General features: G+C 52.8%; 1 protein-coding gene across 2 annotated transcripts; it reads left to right on the forward strand.

Moving 5' to 3' along the window:
- Positions 1–17,128: 17,128 nt before the first annotated feature.
- On the forward strand, positions 17,129–24,864 carry UPK3A (uroplakin 3A). Of its 2 annotated transcripts, XM_060024005.1 has the most exons (6): positions 17,129–17,180; positions 18,128–18,283; positions 19,159–19,438; positions 20,969–21,051; positions 22,905–23,037; positions 24,705–24,864. In XM_060024005.1, the coding sequence occupies exons 1-6, from the start codon at positions 17,129–17,131 to the stop codon at positions 24,862–24,864; spliced, it is 864 nt and encodes a 287-aa protein (XP_059879988.1). The 2 variants fall into 2 exon arrangements, with proteins under 2 accessions (XP_059879988.1, XP_059879989.1); XM_060024006.1 differs by lacking the exons at positions 19,159–19,438; positions 20,969–21,051.
- Positions 24,865–25,735: the final 871 nt, after the last annotated feature.

The following is a 25,735-nucleotide window of genomic DNA, read 5'->3' on the forward strand; positions in this document are numbered from 1 at the left end:
TCACCCCTAATGAAATGAATAGGAATCCTCTAATCCTTTCTAAACCTCAGTCACATTTATATTTCTCTTAGAAGAATGTTCTTTACCAGCTGGGTGTTGAGAATCAGGATCAGGGTGATCCTTCCAACATCCAAACGTGAATATGTCACTTCCCTGCTTAGCACTGTGTGCTCCCCCTGGCCCTGGGATACGGGCGCAGGTCCTGGCCTGAAGGCGGCAGGACCCATCAGGCCCCTGGGTCCCTCTCCTCACCCCGCCCTCCTGCTCACTGGCTTTCTTTCTATTTCTCAGTGAGCCATTGTCCTTCCAGCTGCGAGAGCTGCACATCTGCCTTTTCCTCCACCTGGAACTTCTTTGCACCTTCCCACCCTTCCCATCCAGTTCAGCCATCATTTCTCCAGGGAAGCCCCCAGGAATCCCTGAACTAGGTCCAACTCCTGTCTCATCTGATCTCTTGGAACCCTGTTTCTGCCCTGACCCATTCCTGTGCTTCGGAGCACCCACCTCAATTCACAACGACCCACTCAGGGTGTGATTTCTTGAGTACTCTCTCACTCCCCCACCAGCCTGGGGCCCTGAGAGCAGGGACACGTCTGCTTACTGTCAGGTGGTGGTATAGCTCCACCACCTGGCCCAGAGCCAGCATATAGTAGGTGCTCAATAAACACATTCTGAGGGAATTCTCTGGTGGTCCAGGGGTTAAGAATCTGTGCTTCCACTGCAGGGGACATGGATTCGATCCCTGCTCGGGGAACCAAGATCCCACAAGCCATGCGCTGTGGCAGAAAAACAAGAAACAAAAACAAAAGAACATACACACACACGCACTGAGTCTGTGAATGCATGAGTGGACCAGGGTGTGGATGAGGACTGTGCCATCGTCAGAGGAGTTTGCACGTCCCCGCTGGCCAGAGGGGCGTTGATGACAGAAGGGCGTGACCCCGAGGGACAGGGCCAGCCATAGGAGTGCAGCTACTCCGGCGGGCAGCAGGGGACAATAGCGGCCCACCGCACCCCCTCAGGACACCCAGCCCCTGCTTCTCCTGATTCCCACCACCTGAGACCCAGAGCGAGGTCGACCAGCTACTTTCATTCTCGCGGGCGCTTCTCTCAAAGGGAGCGATGGCTCTGGTGACGGGACTTCAGGCAGCGTGAGTGGCCAGCGGGGTCTGTGTGCCGGCCAGGGTCTCCACACTGTTCCCTTCAGTCCACCTTCATGTGATGGCCAGAGTGACATCCCCAGACCTGAAGTCTGATCCCGCCACCCCTGCTTCCTTCTCACATAGAATAAAACCCCAGTTCTTCGCCTCTGTCTACACAGCCCTGTGCGTGATCCGGTGCCTGCAGACCTCGCCGAGCTCTCCTAGAACCAAACCAACAGTGATGCCACAGAGAGGGGCCAGAGGCTGCCTGTGAGCAGGGGCCTCCCTCTCGGAGGAGGAGACACTGACCAGGAGATCATCTCGGGGCAGAGGGTTCTGGGCCAGGACGGAGGTGCAGCTGCAGGCCTGAGGCAGGAAGTGCCTGGCTAAGGCAGGCCAGGGGGTCTGCATGGGAGACAGAGGACAGGCAGGACCCATGGCAGTTGGATCAAAGACGGGCTTCTCTTTGGTCTGCACCATATACTAAAAATATTTGAGTTAGTTGGAACAGAATTGAAAGCCCAGAAATAGACCCACACATATACAGTCAATTTATTTCATTTATTTATTTTTGGCTGCGTCGGGTCTTCGTTGCTGCGCGCAGGCTTTCTCTAGTTGTGTGGAGCGGGGACTGCTCTTCGTTGCGGTGCGCAGCCTTCTCATTGTGGTGGCTTCTCTTGTTGCGGAGCACAGGCTCTAGGCACGTGGGCTTCAGTAGTTGTTGCTCACGGGCTCAGTAGCTGTGGCGCACGGGCTTAGTTGCTCTGCAGCATGTGGGATCTTCCCGGACCAGGGCTTGAACCCGTGTCCCCCGCATTGGCAGGCAGATTCCTAATCACTGCACTACCAGGGAAGCCCTGGTCGATTGATTTTTGACAGAGGTCAAAAAGCAAAGCAATTCAGTGGGGAAAAAAAAGTGTTTCAACAAATAGTGTTGGATCAATTTGGACGTTGAAAGGAATAGTTGATAAATTGGACTTAACCCAAATTTAAAATTTTTGCTCTTTGCAAAACACATATCCAACAAAGGACTTGTATCTACAACGACGTTTCTCAGCCTTTTTTCACCCCTCCCTCCCTCACGGAGCCTTTTTAGGCATTTTTTTTTTCCTAATTGCCCCCATGAAATTTTAATAGCACAGATACTGCTTCTGTACTGTATGTATATATTCACGCTTTCTACATAAAAAGAACACGATTTTTTTCACTCCCTCAGAACCAATTTTCACCCCCTTGGGGGCAATACTGCCCCCATTGAAACTGTATGATCTAGAATATAAAAAGAACTCTATGACTAGACAATAAGACAGACAAACCAATTTTCATTTAACAGGCAAAAGATTTGAATAAACCTTTCACCAAAGAAGATGCAGGGATGACAAATGAGCACATGAAGAGAAGTACAACAGCGTTAGTCTTTAGGGAATGAGCTCTCATAACGAGGTAGCTCTCATAACGTCGGTAAATATTTGCAGAACTGGCCTGCATGGCTTCAGCCACATCCCTTCCCCTCTTCCCTGCCTCGGTTTCCCCGCCTCCAAGGGGGAGGAAGACTTGATGCTTTCCAGGGGCCATGATATTCCAGGATTCCTTGAGGATGCACCTCTTCTTCACGGCTTCCTCCTCAGAGCTGCTAATTACCGAGATCAGGAGCATGACTCCTTGAAGGTCCATCCTGTGACCCAGAATTTGCCCGAAGCTCTGTGCTCTGGTGGTCCAACCAAATCCACTCTGGGGGAACTTTGGGACCCCAGGAATCTTGGGGAGTCAGGGGAATCTTTCACCTTTGACTCCTCACTATTCCTGTGCACTGAACCAATAAGAGAAACAGACGCTATTTCCCGCTGTGCTTTGGTCTCCAGGAAGCTCAAAGCACTCCTCCTTGACTTTAGAAACGATGGAGGATCTCCCGTATCTACTCCTGGGTTTGCTTCCTTTTGAGCCCTAGGGAATGAGGTGGGTGGGATGTCTAGACACAGATGTCCACGTTGGGTCCTTCCTGCTGCCACACGGATGCAGCAGCAGAAGCAGGAGGGCCTGGAAGGAGTTGAGCCGCTTATCCCAGGAGAGACGGAGAGAGCCCAGGCAGCAGACATTTCAAGTTAAGCCTTGTACATACCAGAATGACTTCCGCAAACCTCAATATGTGAACATTTCTTCATCATTAATTAAAACTGTTTTACGACTGCGTTAGTATAGAGACAAATATATCAAAGTTATACGCTAACATATTTTCCTCCTCCAAAAGCTCGTTCTCTTTCTTCTGATTCGAACAGAACTGGGATAAGTCAGCCTGATGGGTCTGGCCCATTCCCAGCACCGCCACCACCCCGCCCGGTCCCTGTCCGACCTGCGCGCGGGGCGCCGCCAGGGGGCGCTCGACACCAGCGCGCGGCCCCACTGACCGCGGGAAGGAGACAAGGGAGGGGCCAGCGCTCCGCAGGCAGGGCGGTACTCTGGGGGCTCCGGTCCCCTACAGTCCCCGCTGCACCAAAAACCCACTCCATGCACCTCATGGCCCCTCTTCTCCCTATAAGACCCAGTTGAGGTACCACCGCCTCCAGGAAGTCCTCTGGGCCTCTGGCTGGGCCAGGCACTTCCCTTGAGCTCCCAAAGCGCCCTGGGGCCCTGTCCACACTCAGTCACTGTTTCCTTCTCCCAAGACAGTGGACGGTGAGTCCTCAGGTAGGGATGGGCCTGGGTCACGTATGACCCCAGTATGGCCACTTGGGAAATGGTTTTCAGGTGAATAAATCTGGGAGCTGGGAGGCCCACACAGCTTTCCTGGGTGGTCGGTGGTGGAGGTCCTGGCCCCCCCACCCCACGAATGCTTAGGTGGGCACAGATGCTCAGTAACTGGGCTCCTTGCCTCCAACCCCGACCCATCACCTCTGTCTGTAACTTCTAAGGACTGATTCTTCCTCTTCCAGATCCGGGGTGGTGGTGGGGGACTCGCCCTCCTAGCCAGCAGGCCGCCCTGAGCCTTCCCGCTGGGCGAGCTCTCGCATCCGACGCTCATCGCCCCGCCCCCTCCACGGCCCCACAGCAGACCCTGAGTCCCCGAGACCGCCGCGCCACGGTCTCCCCTGGACGCGGCCCCCTGTGGGCTCCTCCCTGCACTACAGCTTCCTCCTCCCTGTTTCTCACGCTTTTCACGGCCACACTTCTTGAAAGCTCTCCCCGTATTTCACCCCCTGCTCACTCTTCCGCTGCTTCCTGCATCCTGGCTAGCAGCCCCTGATCCTCTGAGCCGGCTGGCATAAGGCCCCCGCGGGACCCCACGTCACCAAGTCTAATGTGCGCTCATCAGCCCCGAGCTATGTGGCCTCTGGCAGCACATGGCACAGCTGGTCATTCTCATCCCTTGGTGTCCAGCACGCTGCACGCTCAGGATTCCGCCGCATCACCCCGAAGCGGACCGCTAGAGCAGACGCCACTCTCCTCCAGGTGCTGTATTTTGCCCAAAGCTGAAAGCCACCCAGAACTGAACTACCGTTGTATTACCCACCCGAATGGGAAGCAAAAGGGAACGTGGCAGTCGCTGTCTGTTAAGTGACTGCTTACAGGCTACACAGAGTGTGGATGACATATGCCTTAGAGCAGAGTTTCTCCAACTCAGCACAGTGGACCTTTGGGGCGGGATCACTCTTTGCTATGTGGGGCTGCCCCGTGCACTGTAGGATGTATGTTGGCATTTCTGGACTCCGCCCAGTGGATGCCAGCAGCACCCCTCCCCATCACCCTGGTTGTGACAGCCCACAATGTCTCCAGACAGTGAGAGGGGGTGATTGATTTGTTTTTTGTTTTGTTTTGTTTTTTAATGAAGTATAGTTGAACTACAATGTTGTGTTAATTACTGTGGAAGCTAAGCAGGGTGGGGCCTGGTTAGTACTTGGATGGGAGGCTGATTTATTTTTAATAAATTTGTTCATGTGATCCTGGAGGCTCGGTAAGTCCAAAATCTACAGGGCAGCTGGCAGACTGGAGACTGCAGAAGAGCAACAGGGAAGAGCTGCCGTTCAAGTCCAAGGCCAACGGAGGCAGAATTCCTTCTTGCTCAGCAGAGAGAGGTCAGTCTTTTGTTCTGTTCAGGCCTTCGACTGATTGGACGAGGCCCACCCACTTTATGGAAGGTAATCTGTTTTACTCAAAGTCCATTCAATTTAAACATTAATCTCATCCCAAAAAACACTTTCATGGAAACATCTAGAATAATGCTTGACCAACTAGCTGGCCACCGCGGTCCAGCCAACTTGACACATAATTAACCATCACAAAGGGATGCGTAAAAAGGAACTTCTTATAAAATCCTGAACTTGACTCAGCAGTTTTCTTTTCTTTTCTCCCGTATGAATCGGGCAGAGTTCTTTTGGAACTATTTTATTGTGTTGTAAGCGAAAACAACTAAGTATATATGTTCATATGATAGGAGTCAAGATTTTCAGATAAGAACATAAGTAACAATTATAGAATCAAATAGTGTAAGTGGGAGTACTCTAATGTTTGAACTATATTGGAAATAATGACACAAACTCATGATTTGAAATAACTACATTAGCAATTATTAATGATGATATATAAATATCTTCCTTATCCCCACATGTGGGCCAGGAGCCTCCTGGTGAACCTGGGCCATCTTGATGAGTCACAGGGCAAGGAAGCTTTAAGGATCACTGCGGGGGCTTCCCTTGGTGGCGCAGTGGTTGAGAATCAGCCTGCCAATGCAGGGGACACAGGTTCGAGCCCTGGTCCAGGAAGATCCCATGTGCCGCAGAGCAATGAAGCCCGTGTGCCACAACTACTGAGCCTGCGCTCTAGAGTCCATGAGCCACAACTACTGAGCCTGCGTGCCACAACTACTGAAGCCCACGCACCTAGAGCCTATGCTCCGCAACAAGAGAAGCCACTGCAACAAGAAGCCCGTGCACCACAATGAAGAGTAGTCCCCGCTCGCCGCAACTAGAGAAAGCCCGTGTGCAGCAGCGAAGACCCAACATGGCCAAAAATAAATAAATTAAAAAAAAAAAAAAAGGTTCACTGGGGTCATGTCAAGAGGACACAAGAGCCTACTTAAAGGGCCTCCCACTGGCCACAGGTCTGGCAGTTTGAGCACTAAAAGAAGTAAATTGACTGGGCTTGATTGAAACACGTTGAATCTATGAAATACCATGACTCCATAGTGACACATAAGATAAAAAGTTACCATAATATGCCCAGAAGGTGACCCTAATAGAATGTACTTGTGACGCTTATCATTCATTTAATTATTATTTTGATAAGGAATACATTTGTTTGAAGACATTTTCCAACTCAAGGCGAAGACTCAATGGAATAATCCAATATTTCGTAATTTCCATTCATTGTAAATTGGGACTTGCTTCATAATCGTCTCTGGGGAGGGGCACGTGGGTGTGAGTATAGACAAAATAATTGACGAAAGAGCTAATACTTGTGGCAGCTGGGGGACTGGTACTGGAGATTCATTTTTCCATGGCTCCACTTTTGCAATATATTTACAGTTTTCCAGGATAAAACATTATTTTAAGTCAGGAGGATGGATGGAACAAAATTGGCAAAATGCTGATCACTGATGAAGCCAAGTGATTACGTATATTCTATTCTTTCTATTTCTGTTTGTGTTTTAAATTTCCATAGGAAAAAAAAAATATCTTTTCTGGGAATTCCCTGGTGGTCCAGTGGTTAGGGCTCGGTGCTTTCACTACTGGGGCCCGAGTTTGATCTCTGGTTGGGGAACTAAGATCCCGCAAGCCACGTGGTGTGGTCGCCCTTCCCCCCAAAAGAAATCTTTTCTCAGTGTTCACATTTGATAGAGTCATACCTCATTAGAATCTAAGATTTACAAGCTAAGCTCAAAGGCTGGGGAGGACACCCTTAGGTGGTCACTGCTCCAAGGTACCTTCAGCCATTGGGCACGGACCAGGCAAAGACCAGGCTCTCTCTGTATGTCCCTCCCGACTCCCTTTCCATCCTTCCACCCTGCCTGCGCCCTCGGACCTCCATGGGCTGCACTGATGGGCTCCTTTCCCTCTGGTATTCTAAACCCCTCAGTGGGGTTACTTGTCTGCAGTAAGACTCTGCTAAACAAGGAAATGCCCAGGACTCATTTATTTATTTATCAAGTATTCATGATATGCACCATCTCATTTAATCCTTGCCATTGCGTCCTTGTTATATACATTAGCTTATTTAATCCTTAGAGCAGATCGTGAGGGAGAGATTAAGATCATTTGCAAATAGGACACAGCGCAAAGTACAGTCAACGTGCCCAAGGCCACAGAGACTGACAGCAGATCTGGGGGCTTGACCTGAATGCCTCCCACCCTCTGTGGGGAACTATCCCGGGACCCTCCCACCCACCCAGAAGTTCACAGAGTCATGTGCCCTAGCTTTTCAGGCCTTTTAGAGTGGTGACCATTAGAGGGGTGGGTAGGATGAAAACATGAAATAGAGAATTCATTTGACAGCTGAGGTTACTGGCAGGGTGTTCAAATTCAGGCACTGGTACCCAAAGGGCAGCATCAGAAAAGACCAGGTTGGAACTGCTCTATATCTGTGCTGGGAGAGGCTGAGAAAGGGCCGGGGCTGAGGCCTGCGTGTCGATGGAAATGGGAGCAGAGATGGGACAGGAACACAGCCTTCTGAGATGACCCTGCTGGGGCCCGACTGGCTGGCTGCACTCAGCTCTTCCCTCCAGGGTCTCAGTGTCCCCACCAGACCGCAAGGGGGTAGATTTGGATGTACTCGCAGGCCCCTGCCGGCTGGCCGGGCCGTCCTAGGGTGGATAGGACGGGAACGGGGCTGAGCGCCAGTCAGATCAGGCAGAGGCCTGGAGTCCAGGTCCCAGTGCCCGGCTGTTCGTTGCCCACGGCTTGGGGAGGCCCCACCCCATGCCCTCCATCCATAGCTCCCATCCCTCCTGAACCCCTGAAGCACATCCTCTGCGAGGCAGAGCCGGCAGCCTGGGGCTCAGGGTCAGTTCCGGCAGGAGACTTGAGGAAAGGCACTGCAGCTGGTAACCCCTGTTTTCTCCTCTGTAAAGTGGGGGTGATGCCAGCCACCTCCCCAAGCTCCTGCAGGCATGAAGGGAAGTGATGGAAGGGGGAGGAGCCTGGGAGCTGTAAAGTGCCCCCCTTCTGCTCTCACCCTCCAGGCTCTGACCCAGAGGGTTGGCCAGGGTGAGGGGCCACTGGGGAGTGACCGGGGTGCCCGTGGCCCTGTGACAGACAGAGAACAATTCTGAGCCGACCCAGGCGTTTCAGGGCCCCCCATGCCTGCCAGCCTCCAGGTCACACAGACAAGGAGAGATTAATGTCTAATCTGGGCTCCATTCCAGAGACGGACAGACCAGTTTGTCACTGCTCAACCGGAGAAGGCTCACCTCGCCCACCACAAGGCGGGGGAGGTGGGGGGTGGGTGTGACGCCAGAGCACCCCTGACCCTCTTCTGCCCAACAGTACCCCCTTCGGCCTTGACACCGGGGCTCCAGAGAACTCCTCCAGGACCCGTGGGTCTGACGGTCCTCAGGCCGCTGTGCCCGCACGGGACTGGGCAGCTCGCTGGTGGCGCTGGGGGATGTTAGTTACTCTCAGGTTGTAAATCAGTCCCCGCCACGCCCCTCCTGCCACCCTTCCGGTGTCACCGGGTGGGTGGGAGAAGCTGCCACTGGCTCCATAAACTCTCCGAAGCCCAGGGATGGGGCCCTCGTCAGAGAACCGGCCTCACAGACCTCAAAGTGGAGACCACGATGGGGTGGGAAGATCACCAGAGTCTGTCCGCGCCTCCGAGTGGCTGGGTGGCTTAACCCAGCCACTCGCCCTCTCTGGCTCCAGAGCCTCAACTGAATTATGTCTAAAACTGACGTCTGGATTCCCGCTCGGCTCCAAACCTGCTCTTCCCATCGCCTTCCCCGTTCGCTTAAGGGCAACTCCATCCTTCCAGCTCCTTGGGCCAGAGCTTGGGACCACCCTGGATTCCTCCCTTACCCACACCCTACATCCAGTCCATCAGCAGCATCCTGGTGGCTCAGCCTTCAAAATACATCCACGGTGTGAACACCCCTCCCGCCTGCCGTCATGCCAGCCGGCCGCACGCCTCGCTACAGCTCCTTCCTGGAGGGCGTCTGGTGTGAACCGAGATGAACTTGGCACCTTCAAAGAGCCACCTCTCTTCTACTTATATTCATTAAAATGTTTTTTTTTACATTTTGACTTTTATTAAATAGAACATATATATATATATATATATATTTTATTTTTTCGGTACGTGGGCCTCTCACTGTTGTGGCCTCTCCCGTTGCGGAGCACAGGCTCCGGACGCGCAGGCTCAGCGGCCATGGCTCACAGGCCCAGCCGCTCCACGGTATGTGGGACCTTCCCGGACCGGGGCACGAACCCGTGTCCCCTGCATCGGAAGGCGAACTCTCAACCACTGCGCCATCAGGGAAGCCCAGAACATTTTTTATTAAATAAAAAAATTTTATTACATAAAAACCAAAAACATCTCCACTAGGCTATACCAAATTATAAGGATAATTGAAAGTGCTGGTTTCCCCACACCCTCCCTACTGCTGTTATTCTTTCTTTTTTTTTTTATTTTTATTTTTGGCTGCATTGCGTCTTCGTTGCTGCGCACGGGCTTTCTCTAGTTGCGGCCAGCGGGGGATACTCTTCGTTGCGGTGCATGGGTTTCTCATTGTGGTGGCTTCTCTTGTTGCGGAGCACGGGCTCTAGGCACACGGGCTCTAGGCATGCGGGCTTCAGTAGTTGTGGCACGTGGGCTCAGTAGTTGCGGCAGATTCTTAACCACCATGCCACCAGGGAAGTCTATCTTTTTTTTTAAATTGAAGTATAGTTCAGTTACAATGTTGTGCCAGTCTCTCCTGTACAGCAAAATTCTTTCACGGTGGCGCTTCCCTGGTGGCGCAGTGGTTGAGAATCCGCCTGCTGGTGCAGGGGACATGGGTTTGAGCCCTGGTCTGGGAGGATCACACATGCCGTGGAGCAACTAAGCCAGTGCTCCACAACAACTGAGCCCGTGTGCCACAACTACTGAGCCTGCGCTCTAGAGCCCGTGAGCCACAACTAAAAGAGAAAAAAAAAAGCAACCACTGGACCACCAGTCCAGTTAAGAATCCGCCTTCCAGTGCAGGGGACACGGGTTCGATCCCTGGTCAGGGGAACTAAGATCCCACACGCCGCCTACTGAGCCCGTGCACTCTGGAGCCCATGCACCACAACTAGAGAGAAGCCTGTGTGCCACAAGGAAAGATCCTGCATGCCACAACCAAGATCCCGTGTGCCGCAACTAGGACCCAACCCAGCCAAATAAATCAATTAATTAAAAAATAATAATAATATAAATAAAAATTCTTTCACTTATTCATTCATCAGACACTGCTGGGCATGTGCCCCGTGCAGGGCATGGGAGTCACTGTAGCAAAGAAGATCCTATCACAGCACGGGATGGGCTCTTACTCTGGGGTTTGAGGAAGCAAGACACATTGCCGGCATGATGTCATCATAGTAGCCATGGCGTGTGTGGAGAGCCATGCAAGGAAGCCTTCCTGGAGGAAGAGGGATTTGGGCCGGGCCTTGGAGGACAGGTGGCTTCCATGGAAGAGTGTGGAGCACAGGCACTCCAAGCAGTGGGCACAACATGTGCAAAAAGGCCTTGGGGAGCTGTCTGAGGGCAGCAGTCAAAATCAGTCTTGAGAAAACATCAGTTGTTGATATCAAAGCTGGGGGACGCTGCAAAAGGCCGCATCTGTGGAGCAACAGAGGGCAAGAGAGAGCGTGGTGAGCTTGGGGACATGCCAATGTTCAGGGGGGCTCGTGCCCCGAGTTGGGGGAGAGAGGGAAGGCGGAGAGGTTAGCAGGAGCTAACCAGCCGTGTGAGGCCTTGGATGCCGGGGTAAGAAGCTTGGACTTTATCCTGAGGACGGTCAGGGCCCCTGAAGGGTTTTACGTGAGGAAGTGACGCCCAGATTTGCATTTTAGAAATGCCACTCTTGTTTCTGGGGGAGAGGAGACCAAGGAAGAGGCAGGTCTGTGCAGTGGTTAGGGCATGGATGATGAGGTCCCACGACATGGGTTTCAAATCCTCTCCCTACTTCCTACCTGGGGGACACTGGGCATATCTGTCTGTCCTGCATAACAGCGTCAGGCACTGTGCTGGGGTTAAAGACAAGGTTCCTGCCTCCACAGAGCTTACAGTCTAACAGGCTCAACCTCTTTGAGCCTCAGTTTCCTCATCTGTAAAATGGAGGTAAGAATCATACCTGCCTCTCGGACTGGATGTGATAAATGAGTTAACGTCCTCGACACATAAGGGCAATTGTTGTTATCATGTTATTCATCCAGGCAGGAAGGCATAGACAGGGCCAAGTGTGTGTGTCATGGGTGAATGCTGGAGTCCCAACCCCCAGTACTTCAGAATGTGACTGTATTTGGAGACAGGGTCTTTAAGAGGTGATAAGGTGAAATGAGGTCATTAGGATGGTCCCTAATCCATACGACAGGCATCCTTACAAGAAGAGGCGATTAGGACACAGACACACGGAGGGAGACTATCTGAGGACACAGGGAGAAGGCGGCCACCTGCAAGCCAAGGAGAGAGGCTCAGAAGCAGCCAGATCTGCTGACACCTTGACCTCAGACTTCTAGGGTCCAGGATCGTGAGAAACTAAGTTTCTGTTGTTTAAGCCCCGCCTCCTCCCCGCCAGCCTGTGGTATTTGTCACAGCAGCCCTAGCAAAGTAATAGCATGTGTCTGGCAGGCGGGGCAGGACCAGAAAGGAGCAGATGGAGCTGAGTCACTTGGGAGACTCGCGTGGCCAGCACGTAGTAGGCATTCAATAAATACCTGCAGAGTAAGGTTGGATTCTACCTGAGCGGGCACCGAAACGAAGGCCTCTGATGGCCTGGAGAAGGAGGGTGAAGGTCTGGAGGCTCTAACTCCCCACACTGCCCAGCACCCCAGTCATGTTCACCCCACGACCGCACTTCACGCCTCTGCTCTGCCAGAGGGCACCTTGAGTACCCCCAGTTCACTGAGAAAGAAATTAAGGCTTTGGAGAAAGAACCAGAGCCAAGGCCCTGCTGGGGCTGTTCTGCAGGATGGGGGGGGGGGCGCGGGGAGAAGAGGCTGGGGAACGTGGAGAGAGGTGAGGGCTGCTGGGAACAACCTGGAGCGGGCGGTGGATGGGTGAGCTCCTGGGGCTGCGGTTTCTTTGTTCACATTTTATTTTGTTTCATTTTGTCTGAAAGTGACTTAATGTCACCACAGCTAAAAGCTTGGCTTCCAGGATATCTCAGATGTGGCCGAGACTAAGACCAAGTGCTCGCTGGGGTGACATCGAAAGAGAAGAGCTGTGGAAACCAGCTCAGGCCTCTCCTCTGGCCCTTGGAGAAACATTTCTGGGTCAAGAATTTCCAACCTATAAACTCTCCATGTTTCAAATTCAAAGGAGGTCCGTGCAGGGCTGGGTTTGTATAACCTTTCCCATTACAGAACTTCCTGCTCTGTGGCCTCCTAGCAAGCACGTAGTCCAGGCCAGGGTTCAGAAAGATGGTCCGATGGATTGAAATACACAAACAGATTTGAAGTCAGATGGAACTGACACAGTGCTGTAGTTGATTATACTTCAAAAACAAACAAACTCATAGAAAAAGAGATCAGGTGTGTAGTTACCAGAGGTGGGGAGTGGGGCTAGGAGGAACTGGATGAACTCGGTCAAAAGCTCCACACTTCCAGTTATAAGTTAAATAAGTACTAGGGTTGTAACGTACAACATGATAAATATAATGAACACTGCTGTATGTTACATATGAAAGTTGTTAAGAGAATAAATCCTAAGCGTTCTCATCACATATATATGGAATCTAAAAAAAAAAAAGGTCTGAAGAACCTAGGGGCAGGACAGGAATAAAGACACAGACGAAGAGAATGGACTTGAGGACACGGGGAGGGGGAAGGGGAAGCTGGGACGAAGTGAGAGAGTAGCATGGACGCATATACACTACCAGATGTAAAACAGATAGCTAGTGGGAAGCAGCCGCATAGCACAGGGAGATCAGCTCGGTGCTTTGTGACCACCTAGAGGGGTGGGAGAGGGAGGGGTGGGAGAGGGAGGGTGGGAGGGAGACGCAAGAGGGAGGGGATATAGTTGATTCACTTTGTTATACAGCAGAAACTAACAAAGCATTGTAAAGCAATTAGACTCCAATAAAGATGTTAAAAAGAAAATTGTTTTCCTAATTCTTTAATTTTGTGTCTATGTGAGATGATAGACGTTCACTAAACTTATTGTGATAATCATTTTATGATGTACGTAAGTCAAATCATTATGCTGTACACCTTAAACTTATACAGGGCTTTATGCCAATTATATCTCAATAAAACTGGAAGTAAAATATTAAGTCAGACGGAAGACTCAGGGCCCTGGAATGGGCCTGATCAAAAAGAGGACATTTTTAAAAAATTGGTATTTGCAAAACAAATTTTTGGAATGTCCACATGGGACATTTGGGCTGAAGCGGGAGGACGCATTGGCAGGTGTCAGGGCCTCTTTGTCACCCCAGTTTCCCTCCACTGACGCCAGTATGAGTATCACCAAGGAAAACGACTGGTATCTCCTGCACTTTTCCCTTCTTCAGAATCTGCAAACAAAAGCCAGTACTTTGAAGTGGAAACTTGTTTATAAATCCAAAACGTTTTTTTGAAGAACGTTTCTGGGCCTCAGTAGATTATTATTTTAACTTTTTCCCCCAAATATTTTCTCCATATTTGGGCAAGAGGCTAAGGATTTTTGTTTGTCTTTTCATAAGAAACTGCAGCGTCTTGGAGAAGACAGTGAGACCCTGCCTGCGCTCTCTCGTGAGGGATTCCGGGCTGAGCCTCCAAGATCAGCTCTGCTGGCCTCTGACAAACTCTGGTTCACACACACACAGTCGCTGGACAAGAAATGTCAGTCCATAAAAATTCCTGGAGGAAAACCCCACCCCTTGCTCAAGAGTTCCTTATCTCGGGGCATTTTCTGTTCCCCGGAGATAAGGATCTGTTCTTCCACTCTTGGCAGGTCAGAGCTGAGAGGCCATCAAATCCCCACCCCATTTTACAGAGGGGAAACTGAGGCCCTGGGAGGCGATCCGTGCGTTTGTGGCTGAGCATAGAATCTTTTTCTCCCAACGCTTTTACTTTGAAAAATGTCAAATCTATAGGAACGTTTCAAGAAGAGTCCAGTGAACATCCATACTTACCAATTGTTAACATTATGCTCCATTTGCTTTGTCTCTTATTTTCTCCCTGTTTCTCTCCTTAAATACGTGTGTGAGTTTCAGATATCACGACTGACGCCTCACCCGCAATAGTCCAGCGTGCCTCTCCCTCTACAGAACCACAATAAGGTGGTCACACTCAGGAAGTTCAGTGTCTAATCAATATCATTATCCAATACGCATTCCGTAATTCAAATTTCTCTCTTTGTCATGCTGACTACCACAGTGTCCGTTAGAGATTCTTTGTTTTCACCCAAGAATTCATCAAGGGTCACTCAGTGCCTTTATACACTAGTTGTTATGTCTCCTTCAGTCTACAGCAATTCTCAGCCTTTTGTTTTGTTGTTTTGTTTTTGCTTTCGCCTTTTATGACAGTAACATTTTAAGAGCATCCAGGCAGCTGGTTTGCAGAAGATCCCTCAGTTTGAATGTGTCTGCTTGTTTGCTGTTGATTAGATTCCGGTTAGACTTTTTGGCCAGGAAATCCATAGATGATGCTCAGCCCTTCCCAGAGCCATGATGCTGGGGAGCACGTGAGGTCTGTCCGTCCCATTATTGGTGACATCAGATTTGACTGTTTCAGTAAGTTGGTGTCTATAGATTTCTGTGTATCTTTTTCCCTAAAAAATTTGACCCTATGATTTTAATGTTTTCTGAGATGATTCCTTCTTGAATCAGTTATTACCAGGCTGGTTGTAAAATAGCGATTTTTGGTTTTGTCATTCTCTCTACATTTATTCGTTGGTGTTCTTCTTTAAAGAAGAATTTTCCCTTCTCTCATGAAACGTTTTTTAAAGTATCAGTATTGGGATTTCCCTGGTGGTCCAGTGGCTAAGATTCTGTGCTTCCCACGCTGGCGGTCTGGGTTCGATCCCTGGTCAGGGAACTAGATCCCACATGCATGCCGCAACTAAGAGCCCACATGGCACAACGAAGATCGAAGACCCCACGTGTTGCAACTAAGACCTGGCTCAGCCAAATAAATAAATAAATAAATATTTTTTAAAAGTATCAGTATTGACTCATGGATTTGAATTTTATCCAATGGGCTAAATATGTTACTTTGGTTATTTATTTTGTGCTCAAATTTTCCCCAATCTGACCATTGGGAGCCCTTTCAAGTCCCTTCTGTGCCATCGTTCTTCGAGAGCTTCTTTACTTCCTAAGCTCCTCTGGACTTTCCGTGCCCCAGCCCTGGAGTCGCCATCTCTCCAGGGGCCCTGGTGTGGTTTGCTGGCGGATGAGGTTTCGGGTCCAAGAGTGCTAAGTGAGCTCCTTGCAATAGGCTGTCATCCCCTCTATATCCTCTCAATAGACAGAGCTTGGGAGTCGTTTTGTTACTTTTTCATAATAATATTGCTAATTGAAAATACTCCCCCTTCCCCCACTCCAAATCCCCTTCATCCTATGGCGGGAAGCTGGGTCCTGACAGCACCAGTCCTAGGGTGCCCCAAAGTTGCTTCCCAGCTGCTCTGTCTCCCACCATCACCACTGCCTCACCAGTGAGGACAAGGATCTCTTTGTCCTTAGAAGATTCTCCACCAAGGGAGCACAGGCAGGCAAGCCTGTTCCAGAGTCCCTCAGGTACAGTCCTTTTCTTCAAGTGATTATACCAGCAATGTCATACACAGATTCACTAGTTACTGTTGGGCTCCAGTTTAAAATTTTCCCATGCTTTTACTTTTTGTTTTGTTTTGTTTTGTTTTGTTTGTGGTACGCGGGCCTCTCACCGTTGTGGCCCCTCCCGCTGCGGAGCACAGGCTCCAGACGCGCAGGCTCAGCGGGCATGGCCCACGGGCCCAGCCGCTCTGCGGCATGCGGGATCCTCCCGTACCGGGGCACGAACCCGCGTCCCCTACATCGGCAGGCGGACTCTCAACCACTGCGCCACCAGGGAAGCCCCTCCCATCCTTTTACTTTTATTTTTAAAATGTAAAATCTAAGGTGTACTGGGAGATGTGCACGCTTCCTGATGCTGGAGGGAACCACCTGGTCCAGGTGAAGACCCCAACACTATTCTCAAAAGCTCCCCCAGGAAGCACGCCTTGAAAAGCTGATCCACCCTTTTGAAACAGCCTTGGGCTGAGGGCAGCACTCCTGCGCTCCACCAGCCCCGGAGCCCACCTGCAGCCTTGGCGAGTCCCTGGCCTCCCGGGGCCTTGGCCTTGCGCCTGTGAACTGAAGGGCCACACCAGAGGTCTTCAGACAGCTCACAGACCCAGGACTTCCAGGTTTTCCATGACACCACTTTCACCCGTTAACCCGTTTCACCTTCACAAGAGCCCAGTGAGTGGCACGTAGTAGGGTTTCCATAAATAGAATTCCATAAAGGAATCAGCGTCCTCACTTTACAGTGTGGAAACTAAGGCTCAAAGAGGGCGTGGTTTGCCCCCAAGGTCTCATTAGGCGAGAGGCACCCTGAAAGCGCCGCTCCAGCCTCTGCACACAGTGGGAGCTTCGGTCAGGGGACGGGGAAGGTCCGGCGGGGATGGATTTGTGCCCTGAGCACCTCGCGGTCCGGGGGAGCCCGGGGCGGGGTTTATGCAAATATCCCGCGAGGAGGAGGAAGATTGGCTGGCTGCGGCGGGGGCGGGGCGCGCCGGGGGCCCAGAGCGGACAGGTGAGCGGCGGGAGAGGCGCGGTGCACGCTCGCCCCCTGGACCGCCCGCCCTGTCGCAGCTTCTCTCAGGCTATGCCTCCGCTCTGGGTCCTGCTGGCCCTCGGCTGCCTGCGACTTGGCTCAGGTAAACAGCGGATGAGAGGAGGGGGCTGTGCCCGGGGAGGGCGGGCAGCTGTGTCCCGGCGTGTGTCCTGCACCCTGATCCTCCCGAAGGGTCCCCAGAGGAGCCTGGATGGAAAGTGGCACCAGGAATGGGAACTTATTCCCTCCAGGAATGGGCACAGATGCCTGCTCTGTGCCAGGCCCTGTGCAGGCTCTGGAGACCCAGATATTAATAATAATAGCCAATGTTGATTAATAAGCTTCTGATGGGGATTCGAGGGCTCTGTGTTTGGGTGCTGCAAGAGAAACACAGGGGACTGTGGGAGAGCAGAGAAGGGACTGGACTAGTCTCATGGTGATGCTTGGACTCGGGACACGGAGGGATATTTCATGTGAAGGGGCAGCATGGGCAAGTTCAGGGAGGAGAGGGGTGGCATTGTCTATCCTGGGAACCTCCCACCCATTGTCCATCGGTATGCCCGGAGCATGAGGTCAGGGGGTGTGCATGGAGGGGAGGCTGGAGACCTACGAGGCAAGGCCCAGAGCTTCAGGACCTCACTGCCCCTCCAGAGAGGCTGGACCGTGTGGAGGGCAGTGGGGAGCCAGGAAGGGGCCCAGCAGCAGAGCGACGCAGTCAGATTTGCACGATAGAGCGCAGAGGATCAGGTAGGGCTGTTTCCTAGGGTCCAGGTGAAGAGGGTGGACTCAGACCGGGATGACGGGGTGGAGAGATGCATAGGAGGAGCAATGGGGTTCTTGGTGACTGAATGTCTGTTGGGGGGAGCGAGAGAGAAGTAGTTCAGCTGGATTTCCTGGTTCTAGTCAGGATGGCTGGGTGGGGACGGGGATGCTGCCCGTGTCTGCAGAGGTGTGTGTGTGTGTGTGTGTGTGTGTGCGTGCGCGCAGAGCATGCCCATGGGTGTGGACAGTTCTGCTGGGGGTCAGCTCCTGGCCTCATTGCTCCTCCAGGTGTGAACCTCCAGCCCCAGCTGGCTAGTGTGACCTTCGCCACCAGCAACCCCACACTCACCACCGTGGCCTTGGAAAAGCCTCTCTGCATGTTTGACAGCCCGGCGGCCCTCCATGGCACCTACGAGGTGTACCTCTATGTCCTGGTCGACTCGGGTAAGGGTCCTGCTTCCTCTGGGCTGCTCTGAAAGGGGCTTTGAGCTGTCTGCAGGCAGGAGGGAAGGAGACAGGTAGAGGGGTGCTCCATCCCTGCAGTTAAACCACCCATTCACCTCACTGATGTGCACTGGTACCCGCCGTGTGCCAGCCCTGGGCTGGGTGATTGCGGTCCCAGACGTGCATCTGCCCTGGAGGGACATCCAGTCTAGTGGGGGGAATGATGACAGCATCCAGCACTGGGTACTTACATTGTGCTTCCTGCTTCGCACACCTTAGAGCTGATAGTTACAACCTGCCTGCAAGGTTAACTGTTAGGATGCTCATCACAGGGGCAAATAATCGGGGCTCAGAGAGGCTGAGCAACTCATGGGAGCTCCCGGAGCTGGAGAGCAAATCAGATTCTCTGGTCCTCAAGCTCAAGTCCTGCCCAAGGCTTCCCGCGGTAGTTCAAGATCGGTGTTTGGGACGGAAGCCATGCATTCGGGCTTGCTGGCTCTGGGCCAGCCCCGACCTGCTCACTGGCAGCAACCCTGGGATCTGAGAGTGGGGACCCAATGACAACCTCTTACGTTTCTAGCCAGCAGCCATTTACAGCAGCTCCTGTGGGGTCATCATTTTATTCTTTCAGCAAAAGACTGCCTACCTGCGCCCACTCCCAATGTGCAGGCACTGCGAGGTATTTTCCTCCCATTTCACAGAGGGTCCAGAGAGGTAAAGTGAGTGGCCCAAGATCACCCAGCAAGTAAGGAAGAGACCCCAGGGCCCAGTACAGCACTGGCGCAGAGAGGATGCTTAGGGACGTTTGTTGAATGACTGAGTGAGTGACTAAGCTGGGGTGGCCAGGAACCTCACTCCCGGCACTGCCTCTACAGCCAGCTTCAGGAACGCCTCTGTGCAGGACAGCACCAAGGCCCCACTCAGCTCGACGTTCCAGCAAACAGAGGGAGGGAGGACAGGCCCCTACAAGGCGGCGGCCTTTGACCTGACCCCCTGCAGCGACCTGCCCAGCTTGGATGCTGTCAGGGATGTGTCCCGGGCCTCGGAGATCCTGAACGCATACCTGGTCAGGGTGGGCACCAATGGGACCTGCCTGTCTGACCCCAACTTCTGGGGCCTCTGCAACCCACCCCTGTCAGCAGCCACGGAATACAGGTGGGTGTGAACAGCTGCGGGAGAGGGGCAGGTGTGCCCCAGCCCCGACGTGGGGCGACCTAGAACCGGTGAAGTGCGAGAAGCCACCTTTCTCCGGAGCCTACCACATGCCAGGACCGTCCCGGCTGCCATAAAGGATTCCTGGCTTCCTGGGCTCGTGGCCGTGCACAGGGTCCTGCGCGCAGAAGGACCCCTCTTGGCGTAAGGCTCCGCCACTGCCATCTTGAAATTCTTCACTTTTAAACCAGGGGCCGCATTTTCCTTTTTACACTGGGCCCTGCAAGTTACGCACCTGGTCCTGGCCCATCACCCATGTGGCAGTTCGTTTGACAGGGAAGGAGCTGTGGTCCAGAGAGGGAAGGGGGTCACCTCGAGAAAGGCTGGGGCTCAGCGCAAAGACTTCTCCCGCCTCCCTGCAGCGCGCCCTTTCGTGGCCCACCCATGAAAGGGTGCGCTTGCAGGGAGCGCACAGCGGCTCATTTTCACGCGTATTTCCTGAGCATCTTCTCTGTGCCGAGCTGGGGGCTCAGCCCTGACCCAGGGCCAGGTGTCTTACCCAGTGCCAAGCCTTGATTACACTCACCCCTGTTACCATGGAGACGCCTAGGTTGGGGTCTCTGTACCCTCTAGGCCACATCTGGGGCCCAGGCCATCCCTTACCTCCATCCTCTCACAGGGCTCAGCCATCCTCTGGCCTCAACCACTGGGCAGGACCTGAGTCCTGGCTGTCCTCTCCCCCACCCTCAACCCTTACCTCTGACCTTGGTCTTAACGTGGGAAAACCTCTCCCTCCTACTTGAGCCCACCCTACCTAGGGACACAGGGCACACATCCCAGCCTCTGGAATTCTCATCTTCAAACCTAGAGAAGCAGGGATTAAGCAAAACACTGGATGCTACAAAGATTTTAAGCGTCTTCATTTTTTTTTAAGTGTCAGACTAGTGGCTGTTGATTTCTTTGATCTCAGAACATCCATCATTTTTAACTGAGGGTGAAGAAGACCTAAAGTAGGCCACGGGTATTCTGTACTGTGTCACCTGATCTTCCTTTATGTTCTGTAACACTTGGTTGGGATTTTCTGCATATAAAGTTAGCCTTTATCACAGGGCATCGGGGTTGCACGTGGATAGTATTCCTTTTTTTTTTTTTTTTAAGTCGCTTTTGTGAGACCAAGGACCAGGCTGGGAATAGAGGAAGGCAAAAATGCAAGAAGGACAGATGGGTCAATACTCAGCAAATCTGCTATGTGCACAATATATACGGCAGAGAAACAGAGGGGCTCCCGGAGAGAGAGCCTAGGCTCCGACGGCTTCCTGGATGAGGTGGCATCTTAGCTGTGGAAACACGTGGGCAAAGGTGCTGCCAATGCAAAGTCCAGCAGCATCCTGTTGCCAGAGCCCCCCACCGCCTCACTGGGGCCACCTAGATCTCCATCTCCTACGAGTCCCAGCTCTGCCCCGGTCCCTCCCCCTCCCTGTGGCTGAGGCTCTCAGGATGGAGAGAAGTCATCCCTGCTCCATTTCCTTCCAGATTCAAGTACGTCCTGGTCAATATGTCCACAGGCTTGGTACAGGACCAGACCCTGTGGTCGGACCCCATCCGCACCAATCGACGTAAGTGGTGGAAGTGAGCTGGGAGTGGTCCTCAAGGGAACCCAGGGAAGCACACTCATGCTGTCACTTGGAAAAGTCTCCCCAGATACAGGCAGGTTATTGGGTTATGAGGAAAATGCATGTTAAAATAGTTTAACCCAAGACTGCATCCTCCCTCCCTCCCTCGAGGACCAGGTGTCGTGACAGAGGAAGGTGGAGGATTTGCAGGTGTTTGGGCTGGCCGGCTGGATGGGTGTAACTGAAGACAGAGTCAGCCGGCATGTCCAGCCCTGATGGTGCATTTGCCTCCAAAGGGCTCAGCGTTTATCCTGCATTTAGACCCTAACGAGCCCCTTGTTGAGCCCTCACGAGGACAGCATCATTATTCTGTGAGGCGGTTCCAGAGGAATCTTAGCCACAGGGCATGAGCCCTGGAGGCAGCAGGAGCGCCATTCTCCTACGGTTTTTCTGAAATGGGGGGTCTTGCAGGCCCAGGCATCTGCCGGTGGTCCTGCCCTGTCCCCCTCAAGCCTCCATCTGAGTTCTCAACACAGATCCCAGGTTTATACACACCTAATCATGTCTGCTGAACCTTAGGGGCGGCAGAAGAGATTTCCTACGGTAATTTTGACGACCTGTGACCCTACCTTTAGAACTCCCTGGGAATTCCCTGGCAGTCCAGACTCTGCACTTTCACTTCAGCTGTCCTGGGTTCGGTCCCTGGTCGGGGGGCTAAGATCCCACAAGCTGCGGGGCACAGCCAAAAAAAACAATTCCCCTGCCACCCATGGTCATCTTATGGGCCAGTTAGGGCTCTGTGAGGTTGCCTGAGGTCACATGGTTAGTGAGGGGGTAGCTGGGCAGGCATGCAGGTGGCTGGGGGCTCCTTCCTACCCTCTGCTCACCCCTCCAATGGCATGCCCATGCTTTGTGGTCCCACTGAAACAGCACTGCCCTAGGGCCGAGAGTCCCAAGTTCAAGCCCAGCATCTGAGCCTCACTGCTGGGTGGGACCTCAGTTTTCCCATCCGAAAAGTGGGAAGAAGAATCCTTGCTCTGCTTCTCCAGCAGGGTTCCTTCGGGTAATCCAGATAAAAACGCCAGGCCCAGCTCTCTTGGGGCAGGGAGACAGACCTACAGGCTTGAGGCTGGAGTCTGAGTGCCCTTGAACAGGAACTCAATCTCCCTGAGCTGCAGGGAGCAATCTGCAGAACGGGGGTCTCACGGGATTTACAGGAGACACGATGAAAAGTGGCCACAGCTCACAGTGGGACCTATAAATGGTTTGTCCACTTAGTTCCAAAAGGGTGACACTGGCCAGAGCAGAGAGAGGGCACAGTCCCCTGACTCCGTTAGACTGGGGACCTTTGCTCCGCCTTTATTTTGTTTATAGTCTGTATCCCATCCGTCTCGGAAGACTTGAGTCAGTTCATAATTTAAAATTATGCAAAAAGACAGTTAAAAGAGGGTGAGAGGGCTTTCCTGGTGGCGCAGTGGTTGAGAGTCCGCCTGCCGGTGCAGGGGGCACGGGTTTGTGCCCCGGTCCGGGAAGATCCCACATGCCGCGGAGTGGCTGGGCCCGTGAGCCATGGCCGCTGAGCCTGCGCGTCCGGAGCCTGTGCTCCGCAACGGGAGAGGCCACAACAGTGAGAGGCCCGCGTACCGCAAAAAAAAAAAAAAAGAAAGAGGGTGAGAGCAGACACGCAAGAGAAAGTTGGGGAGTGGGATGTGGTAGCAAGTCAGATAATTTCACCTGACCTGGGTCCTCGCTTCATCCCTGAGATTTTAGGCTTCCAGGGCAGGGGTCCCCTGTGCGTCCCTGGGAGGAGGCTGGGGGGTGCAGCGTCTGGAGAGTAAGCAGCCTGCATCCCACAGTCGCTCCGTACTCGGCGATCGACACATGGCCGGGCCGGCGGAGCGGGGGCATGATTGTCATCGCGTCCATCCTGGGCTCCCTGCCCTTCTTCTTGCTTATTGGCTTTGCTGGTGCCATTGTCCTCAGCCTCGTGTGAGTACCCGCCAGCTGGGGGGAGGCGCGGACAGGGCTTGGGGACACACTCCACCAGGAGGGTCTTCTGAGGTGGGGAGAGCCCGGGAGCAAGAGAGCTGCCTTCCACCCTGGGTGCGGTGGGGTCTAGTGAGAGGGGAGCAGGGTCCTGAGGTGTCCAAGGTCAAGTCTTCAGCTGGGTAGGGGGTTGCTGAGCACTGGGGCTTCGTGGGCAGATCCTAGCTCTGACACAGCTGTGCGTCTTGGGCAAGTATCTTATCCTTCTACGCCTTAGTTTCCTCATCTGGAAAATGGAGATTCTAATCAATATTATCTGCCCCATGGAGTTTCGAGGGTTAAGTAAAATATTCCCTATAGAGTCCTCAGGGCAGTACCCAGGTACTAAATGGGAATTAGCTTCTGTTGTCATTATAATTCACTCACTTGCAGTACAGATGGGGAAACTGAGGCCTGAGGGGGGAAGGGTGGCCCAGGGTCACACCACCAGGTAAAACAGAGCTGGACCAGAGCTCCTGAGTCTCCTGACGCCACTACCAACTTTGATGTGCATCTATTTAGATCAGGACTGGAGGTGCCCCATGGGGTGTCTGGAGCAGCTAATGGGGCTGCCTGGTGGGAAGACAGGAATCCACTACTCCTGGGAGGATGGAGCAGGGGGTGAATCAAGGCAGCCGCAGGTGCAGGTATTATGAGAATCCAGAAGAGGGCAGGGCAGATCCTACCTGGAGCATCAGGGTGGACTTCCTGGAGGAAGGAACAGCAGGCACAAATTTTTATCAGGACTGGGATGAATTGAAAACTCACAGGCAGTGTGCATCTCAGCAAGAGAGGCAGGAGACCCAGGCGGCTTTAAAGATGGGGGGCGGGAGGGGGGGTTGCCTGTCCCAGCGCGGGTGGAGAGAGTGGATGGAAAAGCTCCTTGGAGTAGGTGAAATTACGTGGAAAGGTAGAGACTAGTCAGGCAGGAAAAGACGTGGGGTGGGTGAAGGATGGAGTAGGGAGCGGGCAGTGAACTTAGAAATCAGATTGCCCTCTGACATTTAAGTTAAAAACACAGATAATAGATGAGATTAGCCACCAAGAGACTGATCTGTCTGGCCAGACCTGGGAGCAGTCGGGATGTGGTGATGTCCTTCCCTCCCTTTGGGCAGCACCAAGGTCCTGTTATCTGACTTTAGCCTGCCTCTTCCATTCGTCCCTCCTACCATCCCCACCCCAGCTCCAGCTGCACACAACTTCCCACTCTTTCCCCAGACACTCCCTAGCCCTTCCTATCAAATGCCTGGAATACCTTTCTGTGCCTCCACTCTCCTCCTTTAAGGCCAGATTAACTGCCCCCTCCTCCAGGAAGCCCTCCAGTGGACTCGTCCACTCTGTCTGGTCATTGTGTGCTGTGGTCTGTCTCCCCATACAATCTTAGCTCTTTGGGGACATTTGTCCAGCTCACGGTAAGACCTGTAAATTGTTCACACAATTCCAAAAGAGTGATACTTTTCTTATCCCAGGGCCTGGCACACAGTAAGTGCTCTGGAAAGATTGGTCTATTGAATGAAGGCCTAAGGTGACCTCTGTGAAAGCAATGTCTAAGTAGAAAGGTCCCTGACCAGCTGAGGGGTTGGGGTTTGCTCTGCGCCCCTAACCCCGGCACTGTTCATCTCCTCCGTCAGGTTCATGGGCAGTGCTGACAGGGAAACAGCCCACGACTCCCAGATCACGCAGGAGGCCGTCCCCAAGTCCCTGGGGACCTCGGAGCCCTCGTACACGTCTGTGAACCGGGGGCCACCCCTGGACAGGGCCGAGGTGTATGCCAGCAAGCTCCAGGACTGAGCCCGGATGCCGCTTCTGGTCGGCCACAGTCTCCCCAAGGGGCTTGCTCAGGGGTCTGCAGGGGGCCATGTTCACACCCTGACCCCACCCAAGGCGAACACAGGGCCTGTTGGTCCAACTGCAGGAAAGCAGTTAATAAAATCTTCCGAAGATTTTGAGTTCAATAAAGACTTACAGAATGAATGAGTGAGATGCTGAATGAATGAATGAGTCGTCATTTTGAGGGTTTGCATTGTTTCTCTGGAGGGTGGGGGCAGGGGGCTAATTTTCAGTCAAAGCGAAGGTGGAGAGGGTAAGGAAATCAGGGCTGTTAGGGCACCAGGGTTGTCTGAGTCTCAGGCTCCTCCGGAAGATGGGAAATCAGCACCTCCCCTGAGGGCTTCGCGTGAGCTTTAGGGATTATTAGATGCCGTTTTGGGGTTTGCTGGCTGTGAGGTACCAGAAGCTGATCTGGGCCCAGGGTACGGCTCTGCTGGCAGCTCGTCCTGTCCCCCCCACCAACCCTGTATTCAGCTCTTTCTCTTTGGGGCTCAGTTTCCTCATCTGTAAAATGGGCTGATGTAAACAGTTAATTTCAGGGCCATGCACTTCTGGGTCCCTTCATAGGTTTCTCTGAGGACCCCAACACAGGCAGGCAAAAGAGGCTGCAGGACACAGGGGAGGGGCACCGAGTCCTCCTGGGGGACAGACGGGCTCTCCCAGTCCTGGGTCTGTGAGTCTCCGCTCAGATAACTCAATTCTGTCTTCTGAGCCAGGTAGCAAGACTGCTTTCCTTTCTGGGATGTGCAAAACAAGTCAGTCCCACTTCCCATCACTGAAAGAAGAGGTTTGTCAGGGTACTTCCCCAGAGGTCCGGTGGTTAAGACTCCGT

The sequence above is a fragment of the Delphinus delphis genome, chromosome 11, assembly GCF_949987515.2.
Source record: "Delphinus delphis chromosome 11, mDelDel1.2, whole genome shotgun sequence".
Classification (NCBI taxonomy): domain Eukaryota; kingdom Metazoa; phylum Chordata; class Mammalia; order Artiodactyla; family Delphinidae; genus Delphinus; species Delphinus delphis.